This window comes from Rhagoletis pomonella, unplaced genomic scaffold (genome assembly GCF_013731165.1).
Source record: "Rhagoletis pomonella isolate Grant_MI unplaced genomic scaffold, Rhpom_1.0 Rhpom_scaffold_03883, whole genome shotgun sequence".
In the NCBI taxonomy this organism is placed as follows: domain Eukaryota; kingdom Metazoa; phylum Arthropoda; class Insecta; order Diptera; family Tephritidae; genus Rhagoletis; species Rhagoletis pomonella.
The window spans coordinates 4,549-17,508 of record NW_023462434.1 but is presented as its reverse complement, the minus strand read 5'-3'; the positions used below and the strand labels follow the sequence as shown (position 1 = coordinate 17,508).

Below are 12,960 nucleotides of genomic sequence, written 5' to 3'. Positions count from 1 at the left end.
ACAGTTATAATTTTTAATGAGCTTTATATCGTCTTTGGTATTGTCTCTCGAAAATCTAGAGACAAAGATTGACTTCTTTGGTGGAACCACAACTAGTTTTCTTGTATCAGACTGGATCACCGGCGGAAGGCGTTGAGCTACTGCGTTACTAGTTACTAGGGAAGGCGGTGAAGGCTTTGAAGACGATGCCACCACTTCAAAGGGGGGAAGGGGAAGATACTTCAGGCTCGTTATTATTCGAAGCAGATTTCGTTACACGCTCTTTTGAGGCTGATGCTGGAGGACATGGAGAAGATAGATTAATTATGTCAGTCGGAAGATTATTCTGACGTGCAACGGTAATAATTTCCTTAGATGGACTATGAAGACGCTTACGTTTAGACACACGGATATCGTTAACAGATTGCAAGGTATCTAAGCATTTGAATGATTTAAACACATTTTCATAATGCTTACATTTTTCTGTCAGTACTGACAATTCTCTTCCTATTTCTGTAAAACCATTTCTGGTTTGCCTATTTAAATAGCTTAAAAAGATCAACTTCGGTTGACCTGCACTTTACGAAAGACCAGCGAAGGCCTTTGCCATCATTAATAGCGCCCAGTATTCTTCCTGTCACACCAGCACATTTCAGATGGTAAATACCATCACAAAGCCAGCACGATATGTAGCGTTCAGAATCGCTTTTAATTTGGCAAGTATCAAGATCGCACTTTATATTGAAAGATTTGTGTAATAACACTTGTTAATAAAAAGACAAACAAAATAAATTATAACAATTAAGGAGCTGATGTAAATAGCTTTAAATAAATGTAGCGAACAGTTTGAGTATCACTGTAATTATGACACTTAATAAACGCAACGCAAACAGCTGTGACAAGAATTACTAGAAGAAGTAAACAAAAAGAGTAGAACAAATGTGCAAAAACAAAACGAATTCAATTAACTACAAAGGATACAACAACAATGATAGCAACAAATGACTCGGCTGGATTAAAATGTATGCTAGTGAAATTTAAGTAAATTTAGTTTAATATAAAACACAATAACTTCCAGTTAGCTTCAATTATTTCACACTAAGATGCTCATAGGCACATTTTATCACAACTTTAACTCAGAATTACCACAATAACATAGCAAATAGAAAGCCAAAATCAGAGCACAATACAGGTACAACCTCACAGCTTGACGTTTGCGTTTCTTGAGACTTAAATTCTAGTCTAGGGTGCATGGTCTAGATCGATGAAATTAGTTACCTGCTCCACGTTATAATCGCATATCATATAAGTAAGTGATTGAATGGTCTTCTTGAGAAGCACATGAATTTGCACTTTTCAAGTTGAGTATTTGAAAGGAAAATCAGTCTGGTTTCCACGCACGTCACAGTTGCACTACCGCTATGTTAAAAATATTTGAAGATATTCGTCCTGCATATGACCAAAACCACTTAACAATCATGGCGCTTTTGGATTTTAGCAAGGCTTTTGATACAATTGACCATAAACTACTGCTGTTCAAATTTAAAAAAAAATGTTTGGTTTCAGCAGCATTGCAATAAAACTTATGAAAAGTTATCTATCTGATCGTCTGCAACAAGTACAGTGTGGGAAAAGAGTATCTGGCCTAAAACGTGTTACGTCTGGAGTACCTCAAGGTTCGATATTGGGTCCAATACTTGTTTGTATCTTTATAAACGACATAGTGCTTTGCTGCTGCAATGTAACAATACATCTATATGCAGATGATACGCAAATATATTTATCGCGGCCCATCGGATCTAGTCTGTAGAATAAATGAAGATCTCTTACGTATATCTAACTGGGCGCGATCAAATAACTTACGATTATGCTTGATGGCGTTAATATAAAATTCGACCAGGTTGTGACTAATCTTGGTTTTAAGGCAAATGCAAGGATGAACTGTTCTGACCATATAAACTATTCGGTTTGTAAAATATATAACGTGTTAAGGACATTATATCGCACTGCTTATAGTTCTACAAATCACATATAGCGAGGTATTGTACTCCAAACTCGACCAAACATCAATGTTGAAAATGCAAAAAGCCTTAAATAATACAGTGCGGTTCGTTTTTTCGAAACGGAAATATGAAACGGAAATATCAACTAGACAAATACTTGACAAGACCCTAGAAAACTATCTTAAGATAAGAAACCTTGTCTTCATTCACAAGCTGATTTATACTGCAAAACCGGAATACTTATTTCAAAAGTTAAAATTTGGGAAATGTGAACGTGTGGTAAATATTATAATCCCTAGGTGTACGCATCTCGTTACCTCTCGAATGTTCTTTATTAATGCTGTTCAGCTGTGGAACTCTCTTCCACCAGCTGTTAAAATTATTAAGGATGCGAAACGCTTCAAGCAAACAATGCAAACTTTCTTCTCCTAATGGCTTTTCTAATCCTTGCTCTTTCTCCTACTTCCCATTTTCTATGTCTTCTTTCTTTTCTTTGCAACTAAAGCTCTATGTTTATAATAATATTGTAAATAATCTACTGTAACTGTTATTTTAGAATGTACTTATATATTACAGTCTACCATGAGTCGCTGTACTTTAAGGGACATTAGTCTCACATGTACAAAAATGAATTAATAAATGAAATGAAATGAAATGAAATGAAATATCACACCACATACAGACACTGTTCAGGTCAGCTTGAAAACTTTCCCTATCTTCTGTAGTGCTAGCCGCAAAAATTTTAATTTGTGGTTTTCAAACACCAATTATAGTAGCCGGCAGAGCTGGGTAATGATTCAATCAATTGAGTGTGCATTCTCATTTTTTTCGTTTCAAAAATGTGATTGTTTGATTTAAAAAATTTAACAATCACTCTTGAGATTGGTTACAAATTGTAAACACAAAATATGTAGTGTGTTATGGAATGGTTGACACCCATTCACATAGAGAATGTGAATGCAAAAAAAACTCAATCATGTATGATTGTACGTTTATGTGAATGCAATCTGTCAATATCATTCAGTACTAATACTATTTGTTGTATCAGGGTTGAGATTTTTGTACTCAAAATGTGAAACCAGAAGATTGCCATCTCCCTTAAAATAAATAAACAAATAAATATTTGGTGCTAAAATATTTTTCTAAGTGTTTGGCCGAGCTTCTGCTCAAACTTGACGCATGAGTTCTGTTGTTTTGACACAAATGGAGACACCTATGTACATATTTAAGGCTCACTCCGAACACCAAATGATTTTATAAGAAGAGTTTTCAAGGTAGAAATATACTCGAAAGTTTGCCATTGCGTGCCGAAGGACGACTGCTATTTTGGGTTATGATCTGACCAGGTATTTAACCATGGTCCTATGGAGTGGAAGTACGCACATGTAATCACTCTGCTACGGCGGTAAGTACATGCTATACATATCGTCGTTTAAAGTACTAAGGCGTATCAAGAAAATGCAAAACCGCGTAATTGCATAAATTACTTTCTAGAGAGTAAAATCACCCATATTTCAAAATCGTTCTCTTTTTTATAAAGCAAACGTATTTCTGGCTATTATATTTCAAGACGAATGGATAAGAATTGAGCCAAGAGCTTTTTTGAGCAAATCCAATTTTTGGCAGAAAATGTCAGTTACACGGTTTTGCAGAATGACGATACGCGGTTTTGTACTTTAAACGACGATATGTATGTACACATATTAGATTATTTGTTCTCAAAATGCATGAGAACTATAGTATGCTTGTAAACAATTAATAACATTTTGTGATAAACAGTTTTACAAATGTATTTGCACTTTAAATTTGTGTTTTAGTAAAGTATTAATTAAAAAATGATTATTGTAGATTATTATTTTTATAAATGGATATAAAATTATTACCTCCGTTTTATTTATACTTGGCAACTCTTGGACTTCTCTTCATTTGTAACAAATTACAGATGTAAACAAAATAAAAAATAAATGTAATTTTACAAATTTAATGCAAACGGGCGTTCTTTACAAAAAAATGTAGTTATGGATCGAATTGCACATTTTTTTCCAATATCAAGTGCCCCCAAGAAGTGTTAAACCACTAAATAGCTTAGAAAACGCTTTCAAAAATTCGAAACTAGAGTGAAGTGCAGTGTTCAATTGTGAGCGAAATTGCAAACAAAATTTGTGCGTGTGTAATTAATGTTTTACTTAGTTGAAGAAATGTTTCCCCTTGTCTTTAAAAATAAGCAAACCAAGACCCCCGCTTCCCACTGGTGGTTACATAATACTTGAACAGCCCCTTAATTAACATGTGCTTGTTTTGTGCACGCACGGGCAATTAAACAGGCCTATTTAGAAACTAAATAGGTTCTAAAATCTCTGTACACAAGCGCACTTATTTTTAACAGTTTCCAGTTTATGTAATATTAATCAAAACAGCTTTTATTTATTTTATGTATTATGTGATTTCTGAAAGCGTCGAATACAAAAAAAGGCCGTGACTGGGTTTATGTAATTTTAAATTGTATTGATGATTACTAATAATAATAGAAAGGCGCTTACATATCGATAGTCCTCTGCAATAACGACACAACTCAAAATTTCATATACATATTTCAGTAGAGCCAATTAAAGATTTTTTGTTTCGTAATTTAGCAATAATATGTCTTGGAACATAATTATTCCGGATTATTTGCAGTCATACTGTAAGCTTTCAAATTATGTGATTTTCTAAACCTGAAATTTTGAATTGTGCCGTTATTGCAGAGGACCATCGACATATGTTAGTGTTTGGCCGAGCTACTCCTCCTAATGTGGCATGCGCCTTGATGTTGGCGCACAAAGGGGAGGGACCTGCAGTTTTACGCCGACTCCTGCCGGGGGCCGACCACTATTACAAAAAACATTTTATTTTTTATGTTGGCCGGAACTGTGCTGGAACCCTCACTCTGCGGAATGGTAGTGCGCACTTCTAACCACTACACCACAGCGATCGCTTAATTAATTTTAATTAGGGATGCGCGATACCGATACGATATTCAATATATCAATATCGTTGTAGAGAATATCGGTTATTTTATATCGATATCGAAAGTTGCGATACGGTATCGAAACGATATTTTGTTTCGATATCTGAAATATCGGATGCTATTTTACCCATTTCTGGCAACTCAGCTTTTGCTTTTTTATTTCTTATTCCTTTTGCTCGTGCATGTTATCACTAAAGTTTCATTCCCATCAAAAGTGACTTTAAAGTTAAAATTGCATTTAAAATACTCAGAAATCTCTCATGTTTATAAAATTGTTTGAACATAATTTGAAAATATACGTGGTTAGTGATTTTATTTGGTAAGTACGAGCATTTTCATAGTTCCATTTTCAACCATGAATATGTCGGGGAAATGTGTATATAAATACATTCAGATACATTTTTTATTTCTCGGAAAAAGTGTTAAAACTGTAGTTCCGCAGATTTTACTAAAATGTTTGTATTTGCTTGAACAATATATACGCAAATGCTGTTAGTAAAGCAAAATATTGATTTAACCCAAATAATGTTACCCATACTCTGAATTTCAGCCCCCAGAGCCGCGTTCCGTCATCGAAAGTGTTACCGAAATCATGGCTCCAAAAAGTGCAGCGTGGAGAGATTTCCAAAGATTAAAAGATAGAAAAGCGAAATGTCAAAGTTTCCAGAGAATTGTTCCGATATTGCCGATATTCACTATATCGATATTATTTTAGTAGATATATCGGTATCGAATATCGTCAATTTGGAATATCGCGATACCGATATATCAAATTTTCATTGCCGATACGCATCACTAATTTTAATCATTAATCGCGATTAACCATTTATTCGTTAATTTTTAATCATTCATAGACTAACATTTTGTCGACAATACTCGCTAGATAGCCCCAAATTTTCACAAAAGAGAAAAGTTATTTTCTTCAAAACTTTTAAATGTCCTCTTGAATGAACTTACTAATTCGGAATTTCTACTATTACTTATAGAGTAGGCTATTCATAAAGTCTGGGTAATGAAATACAAATTTTTCTATTATATTTTCCATATATATTAGGAGACTTTTATTGTTTAATTTATTTTTTGCACATAAACTTGTATCTTGAACTTCTTTTTCCAAAAAGTGAGGATGTCAAAATTTTAATAGATATCGGATGTACGGCAATTTTCTGAAAAGCTCTCTTAATCTCTCATGAAAATTATTCCAAACGAAAACTTAAAATTGATAAAAAAAATCTTAACTAGATTTAACTAATTTATATTAGAAGTTTTAAGTTTATCCCTCTGTAAGTGTGTAATCAGTTGCTATGTGTTTCCATGATACAAAAAACCACCTGAAAATTAAGCATATTAAATCCTTCTAAAATGCTTCAAATTTTATTATTAATTTTTCGTTTGTTTAAAAACATTTTATTCTTAGGATCGAAATTTTACCAAGCAAAATGTCTTTTGTTTTTAAATATGTAAATGAGGCTAATGCTCAATAAGTTGATAATTGTTGTTCTCATTTGCATACTTCACACCAACTCCGATATTGAACAGTGAAATATATTTTAATTTTACCCAAATAAACAATGAGATAGTTTAATGGTCAACCACATATAGGGGATTCAAAAGGGGTGTTAAGTGTCGTTAAAGTCTTAAGATTTTTAAACGTAAAATAACACCTAAAACTCCTTTAGGCGTTTTTTAACATAACCAAAATGTTTTTAAACTAGTAGGAAATATATTATTGTCTCTTATTATACCCAACGAATCTTTCAAATCGCTTTTAACCGTTACTTTATATTGAACAAATTTCGGCCTTTAAGACATTACGACGTCTAACACGAATTGTGAATCCCCTAAATATGCATTAAATTAATCAAAATTTGTAATTTCAGTATTCGAATTATATCAGAAACAATCGCACCCGATATAGAAAACAGTAATAGTCCTGGCTAGTTACATTGTGAAATAATTAGATGGCATAAAGACACTAAATATTTTTGAAATATGTTCACTAAAATTTTATTAACCCAAACGTAAATTTTTAGAAAAGTGTTTATCGAATTTAATGTAAAATTTAAACATTTTTAATATAAGATATTACCTATTTTTAAAAGGTAAATGTTAATACAACTGTTTTATATATAATCCCAAATTTATGATATAATATCCCCTCTAAACTAAAAAACTTAAATTGGGTAACACCGTTTCGAATTTTTACAATTGAGAAATTGTCTAAAATCTGCCTTTTTATCAAAAAGTTGTTTACCAGGGTGTGTTTGAACTAATGATTGGTACTGAATTAAAGAATGCATACACATAAAAGATTGCAGCCTTTTCAATACTCATTCAGTGTTAAACATTTTTTGATTTGGCATTGGTTTTTTCAATCTTGCTATGAATATGTTGATGTGTGAATTCATAACTGCTTTGAGTGAATGGAAAATTTAAAAATTATAAACCTCAATCTTAAGCGAGGAATAAGTAATGAAAACTGAATAGAAAAAAATTGTTGATTTAAAATTGAAAATGATTTCACACTTACACAGCTCTGGTAGCCGGCCACTACCACTTAGTAACTTTGTAAGTTTTGAGATGCAGCGTGGTTCACATTTAGCTGTTATTGCTGCGTTATATCGTTCAGTTGATATTTGTACTTGAAAGTTGGTGTCCGAATTGCCGCGTCGCGGCCTTCCGTGTACCAAAAAAAAATTTGAATGTATGTAACTCGCAAAATTTTTTCAAAGATGCAGTATATTTTGCTTTGCTGCCTTTATGCTTAAGTGCACATTAAAGATACCTACCCTAAACTGCGCATCAGCGGTATTATTTTTAACATTTATAAGGAAACTGAACATACCTGCACATTAGCGTTACCTGCCTTAAAAAATGTGCGACTATCAGTGTTGCCAACTTTTAATTTTCAGAAAGCACCAAAAACTCGGAAAAAAAGGCGTTTTACCAAACTAAAAGCAGCAAATTTTTTTTAATCAAAGGATGCTTTTTCATAACAGTTTGTATTTGACAAAAGTAAAAAATTAACAATATTTACAAGAATACATACATAAATCAATACACAAAACGTTTTCGCTCATAACGATTGAATAGCCTCTATACATGCTTTGATGACTCATGCTTACGACGTATTACCGAAGTACTATTAAAACTACTATATCTCGAGAAAGAAATATCGAATCGCAACACACAAAAATAATTCCCTAAGTAGAAATGACCAAAAAATTTGATGTTTTCATTATATAACCTCAAATATCGCAAAAACCCGTGTTTTCTAAAAATTCTATTACTAGAGCAATTGTGCGGTCAGATTTGGATTCAGCACGAAGAAACGATGTGTTTTACTCAGGTGGTAAAAAAATCAAAATTTGTACAAACATTAGAAAAGAAGAAAAGAAATACTTAACTTACCTACGTACTAGCATTTTCAACGCGACTAGAATTCAACAAGTTGGGTTTGCAACTTTAGCCTTTTGTGGTTGTATTTTAGTGCATGTAAATTTGTATATTCTTGTAAATTCCGCATCTTCATGAGACACGACAGCTTATAATATTTCAAATTATTTCAGGTTTTAACTATATCGGAGTAATATTAGTAAAAAAAAAGCACTAAAAAAGGCACTAGGCACTAAGTAATTTGTTTTGGCGTTATAATTTTCAAAAAGCACTAAATCTAGTGCTTTAAGCACCAAGTTGGCAACTATGGCGACTATTATCAATTATCAAAGAAAGTATTATGTTTACCTGTACTGGCCCTACAGTTACCTAATTTTACAAGTTTTTATTTACTTTGTTCATCTCACAGAACAACGAAAATGGCTATCAATTTATGTAGTTACATACATATATAGATAATGTGATACCATTTGGTAAAAATTTCGCTTGCAGTAACTTCTACGTGGTAAGTGCTCCTCCATTATTTGGTTTCATAGGGATTCGGATACCTTCCTAATTGAAGTAGTAAAGAAAATTCGCTTAAGTGCTTTTTTCGGTTAAGTGCACAGGTTTTTCGTGCAAAGAAGGATGGGCAGCTAAGCAAAATATACTGTAGTTGGAAAAGTGAGTTTGTGATAAGGGTCTAAATCTTAATTGTTATTTTGTTATGTGTAATTTTAAAATTATACTTTGCGTAAACGTTATTGTAACTATTACGGCATGCATTTTCTTAGGTGTTATAGAAAAGGCATGTTTCAAACTTATATAGAAGCGGAACAGCCATGCAACAGCAATTGAAACCAGGAATAATAAAACAAAAATTGTTTATATTAATTGTAAAAAAATGTTTGCCGAAAACATTGCAAGCATATTTCACAATGTGTAGAATGTACCAACACCACTGTTTATGATGACGGATAAAAACTTCAAAAATTAATGCTTATAATATGTTTCCGTATAAGCACAAATTATTCAAATGATTTATTTAAATGGTTTTCGACATAAATAAAAAAAAAATGCAGTCAATATTTGAGATGCACCTTGTGGCTAAATTTCCGCGGCGCGGCCTCTCGTCTTCAGCATACATTTGTTATGTTTCAACTAACCCGCGTTGAAACTGCAAATTTCGCTTTGACTACCAACAGAAATAGCACCTTATAAAACTGCTCCTGGCCGAAGTCTGTGATGTGCAATGGGTTGCTCCTGCTACGGTTGCAACTGCGGTTCCGGCTGGTGATGGTTGCTTGATTGCGTAGGCGTTCATTTTGCCAAAGTCGTAAAAAATTAGTGGCTAACCAACGCTCGCTATTTTTCTCCTCACAGCAATTTTATCTCAAGGACTACGACCTATGTAGCCAAAACGAAGAAATACTTTCACAACACGTCACTCGCGCAAATACTTGTGATTTTTAAAATTGTCTGGCCACACTACGCCAACATTAACATTCTAGTTGTAAGCAACTCTGTAAACGTACATTTTCATACTGTTCTCTAACCTGAGCTTTCTTAATGTTATGTAAAATGAGCTATTGTAACATTTTGCCTTATCACATTTTCTTTTCCCAAATAAAGTTAGTCGTCAAGAAGCAATCAGGAGTTGAAGTCTTTTAACTAGCGTCGTTCGTGTATAGTTTCACACACCCCGCACTACATATATATAAGAACTGGTCGTAATAAATCAGGAAAAAGCTTCTTATAAAACATTTGGCGCCCAACGTGGGGCACTGTGTGAAAGGATTTGTTAAAATTGCATACATATGGCAATAACGAAATATCATTCTAAGTTTTTCGCTTAGGCATCGGACAATAGAGCCCCGCGGAAACATACAAATACAACCGTATAACATAAATCTTCACTTCTGTGTTTCTGCATTTTCTGCATCTCGTCATCCGTCGTCATTGGAAATTCTCCGCTACAGCTATTGAAATTTCTATTGCGCTGAGATCGTTCGGCTCATGTGCTGTTTTGTTGGAGCAGTTGAGCAGTTAGTCGACACCGCTGTAGTTGTACATATTTCGATTTGGACATTTTTTTAGTTTCGGTACCTGATATAACGGATAGCCTCGTAGCTATTCCTAATTCATTGTACAGTTCATAATTCGCTTATTCCCAACACCTACAGTCACGAGTGCAGCAGTACCATAGCTGATCATATTTCGTCGTCGTCAACCAGACATGTCATCGCTAGCGGAGAACAAACGTAAGCGCGCTAATATTAAGCGCAACATTTCGAGAATCAAAGGAGTAGTCGAAATTCCTGCCGACGGAACTGGCACCAGGTTGCCAATTGCAGAGCTTCAATGTCGACTTGGAATTCTGGAGGCATATTTTAAACAAGCGCTGTCCGTTCAGTCCGACATTGAGAATGAAGATCCAGACGACGAAGGCCGAGCTAACTTAGAAGACAGCTATGTGAAGATAAAGCTGTGTACTAAGAATCAATTGGGAGAACATTTTCATAACACAGTGGTTGATGCTCAACCCTCCCCCACTGCATTCGCATCGTCCCGGCTTCCAAGACTGTCGTTGTCTATTTTCGATGGAAATCGCGCGGATTACAAAAACTATATCACATCTTTCAACCAGATTATAGCACGTCAACATAATATCTCAAACATCGAAAAGTTCAATCACTTGTTGAACTGTTTGAAGGGACCTGCGTTAGAGACAGTGCAGGCCTTCCAAGTTACAAGTGAAAATTATCAAAAGGCTATAGATCGTCTTAACGCACGGTTTGATAATCCCACGTTGACCATTCTTGAAACGATTGCTGCACTTTTCAAACTCCAGCCTGTTAATAAACCAGATGGTCATCAATTACGTAGCCTACTCGACAAGGCAACCGCAATGTACAGCTCACTGTCATCGCAAGGCTCCGGATCAACTATCGCACAGGCTATGTTGATTTATATTGTTATGGAGAAGTGTGATCAACAAACACGCAATAAATGGAACGAAGCACTGAATTTGAATTCATTGCCCACCTGGGAACAATGCTCGCAAGTACTCGAACGGCACTGCCAGTTCCTGCAATCTAGTGTAACTACGATGCACTTGAAGTCGGAACCTGCAAGGTTACTATCTAACGCCAACCAAGGTCAACGCTTACAATCAACGTTTGCCATTTCTAAGGCGCACTGCGCTTTATGTTCAAATTCGGAACATAAACTTGCAGAGCGCTCACAATTTAAAGGTATGAGTACCAACAACAGATTTGATTTCATTAAAAAATGTGGACTTTGTACTAATTGTTTGGGTACTGGTCATCGAATGTCACAGTGCCCTTCGAAGCATCGATGTCGTAGTTGCAGCCGTTCGCACCATACATTGCTTCACAATGAGAGACCACCGCCGTCCCAACAGCCATCCATATCGAATTCGTCGACAACGTCGTCATCATCGCAACCTGTCGCTGCCATCACGCATTCTCATAGCAATCTGTCGCAAACCAGCAATGCCATTTTAGCAACCGCCATGATTCTCGTGAAAGATTCTTCGGGCAAGTACAAGGTAGGCAGAGCATTGCTGGATTCGTGTTCGCAGGTTAATTTCATATCAGAAGAGTTTGCCCAGAAGCTTCGCCTTCGTCGAGACAAGCAACACGTTGAAATTCGCAGTATTGGCAACTCACGCACCAACATCAACTTCTGCGCCACTACTGCTATCAAATCCCGATTAACTACGTTTGAACTCTCGTTGCAATTTTGTATTACGCCACACATTGCGTATCAACCCGATTGTGAAATTGACACTTCGCAGTGGAATTTACCAGCTAATACTCCACTAGCTGACGAATCGTTCAACAAATCACGTGGTGTTGACCTTTTACTTGGTACGGAAACATTTTTCGATCTGCAATCTGTTGGGCAAATAAAGTTAGGGGCAAACCTTCCCACTCTTCAAAAAACATTGCTCGGATAGGTGGTGTCCGGCAGATACCAGAACCATCAAACCGCTCCACGTAATGCATGTATGTTGTCATACAACGTGTCCATCGACACAAACCTGCAAAGCTTGTCGACCATCGACGCTGTTGATACGCCAAGCGATCCTCTTCAGCCTGAGCAGCGATTGTGCGAGGAGGACTACTCAAAAACAACATATCAGCTCCCCAATGGTCGTCTTGTAGTCAGCTTACCATTTAACCAAGCAGCTATTGCCTCGGTAACTCCATAGATATTGCTCGTCGTCGATTCCTTGGGTTGGAACGTAGACTTCTACAGTCGCCTGAGTTACGTTCACAGTATATTGCATTCATGCAGGAGTATGAAGATCTTGGCCATATGAGACGAGTGACAGAACCAAAGGTTAATAGTCCTCACTATTATATTCCCCATCATTGTGTTTTAAAGCCACTAGCGTGTCAACAAAACTGAGGGTTGTGTTCGATGCTTCATGTCGCACATCATCGCAATCCTCTTTAAATGATCTGCTCTTAGTTGGCCCATCGCTTCAAGATGACTTGTTCATACAGCTGCTTCGATTTCGCCAATTTCGCTTTGCATTGACCGCGGACGTAACTAAAATGTATCGGC

The 12,960-nt window shown here is 35.5% G+C and overlaps 1 protein-coding gene across 1 annotated transcript; it reads left to right on the top strand.

Moving 5' to 3' along the window:
* The first annotated feature begins 10,600 nt into the window (after positions 1–10,600).
* Positions 10,601–12,346, top strand: LOC118754428. Its single transcript, XM_036489303.1, has one exon. The coding sequence runs from the start codon at positions 10,601–10,603 to the stop codon at positions 12,344–12,346; it is 1,746 nt and encodes a 581-aa protein (XP_036345196.1).
* The last annotated feature ends 614 nt before the right edge of the window (positions 12,347–12,960 follow it).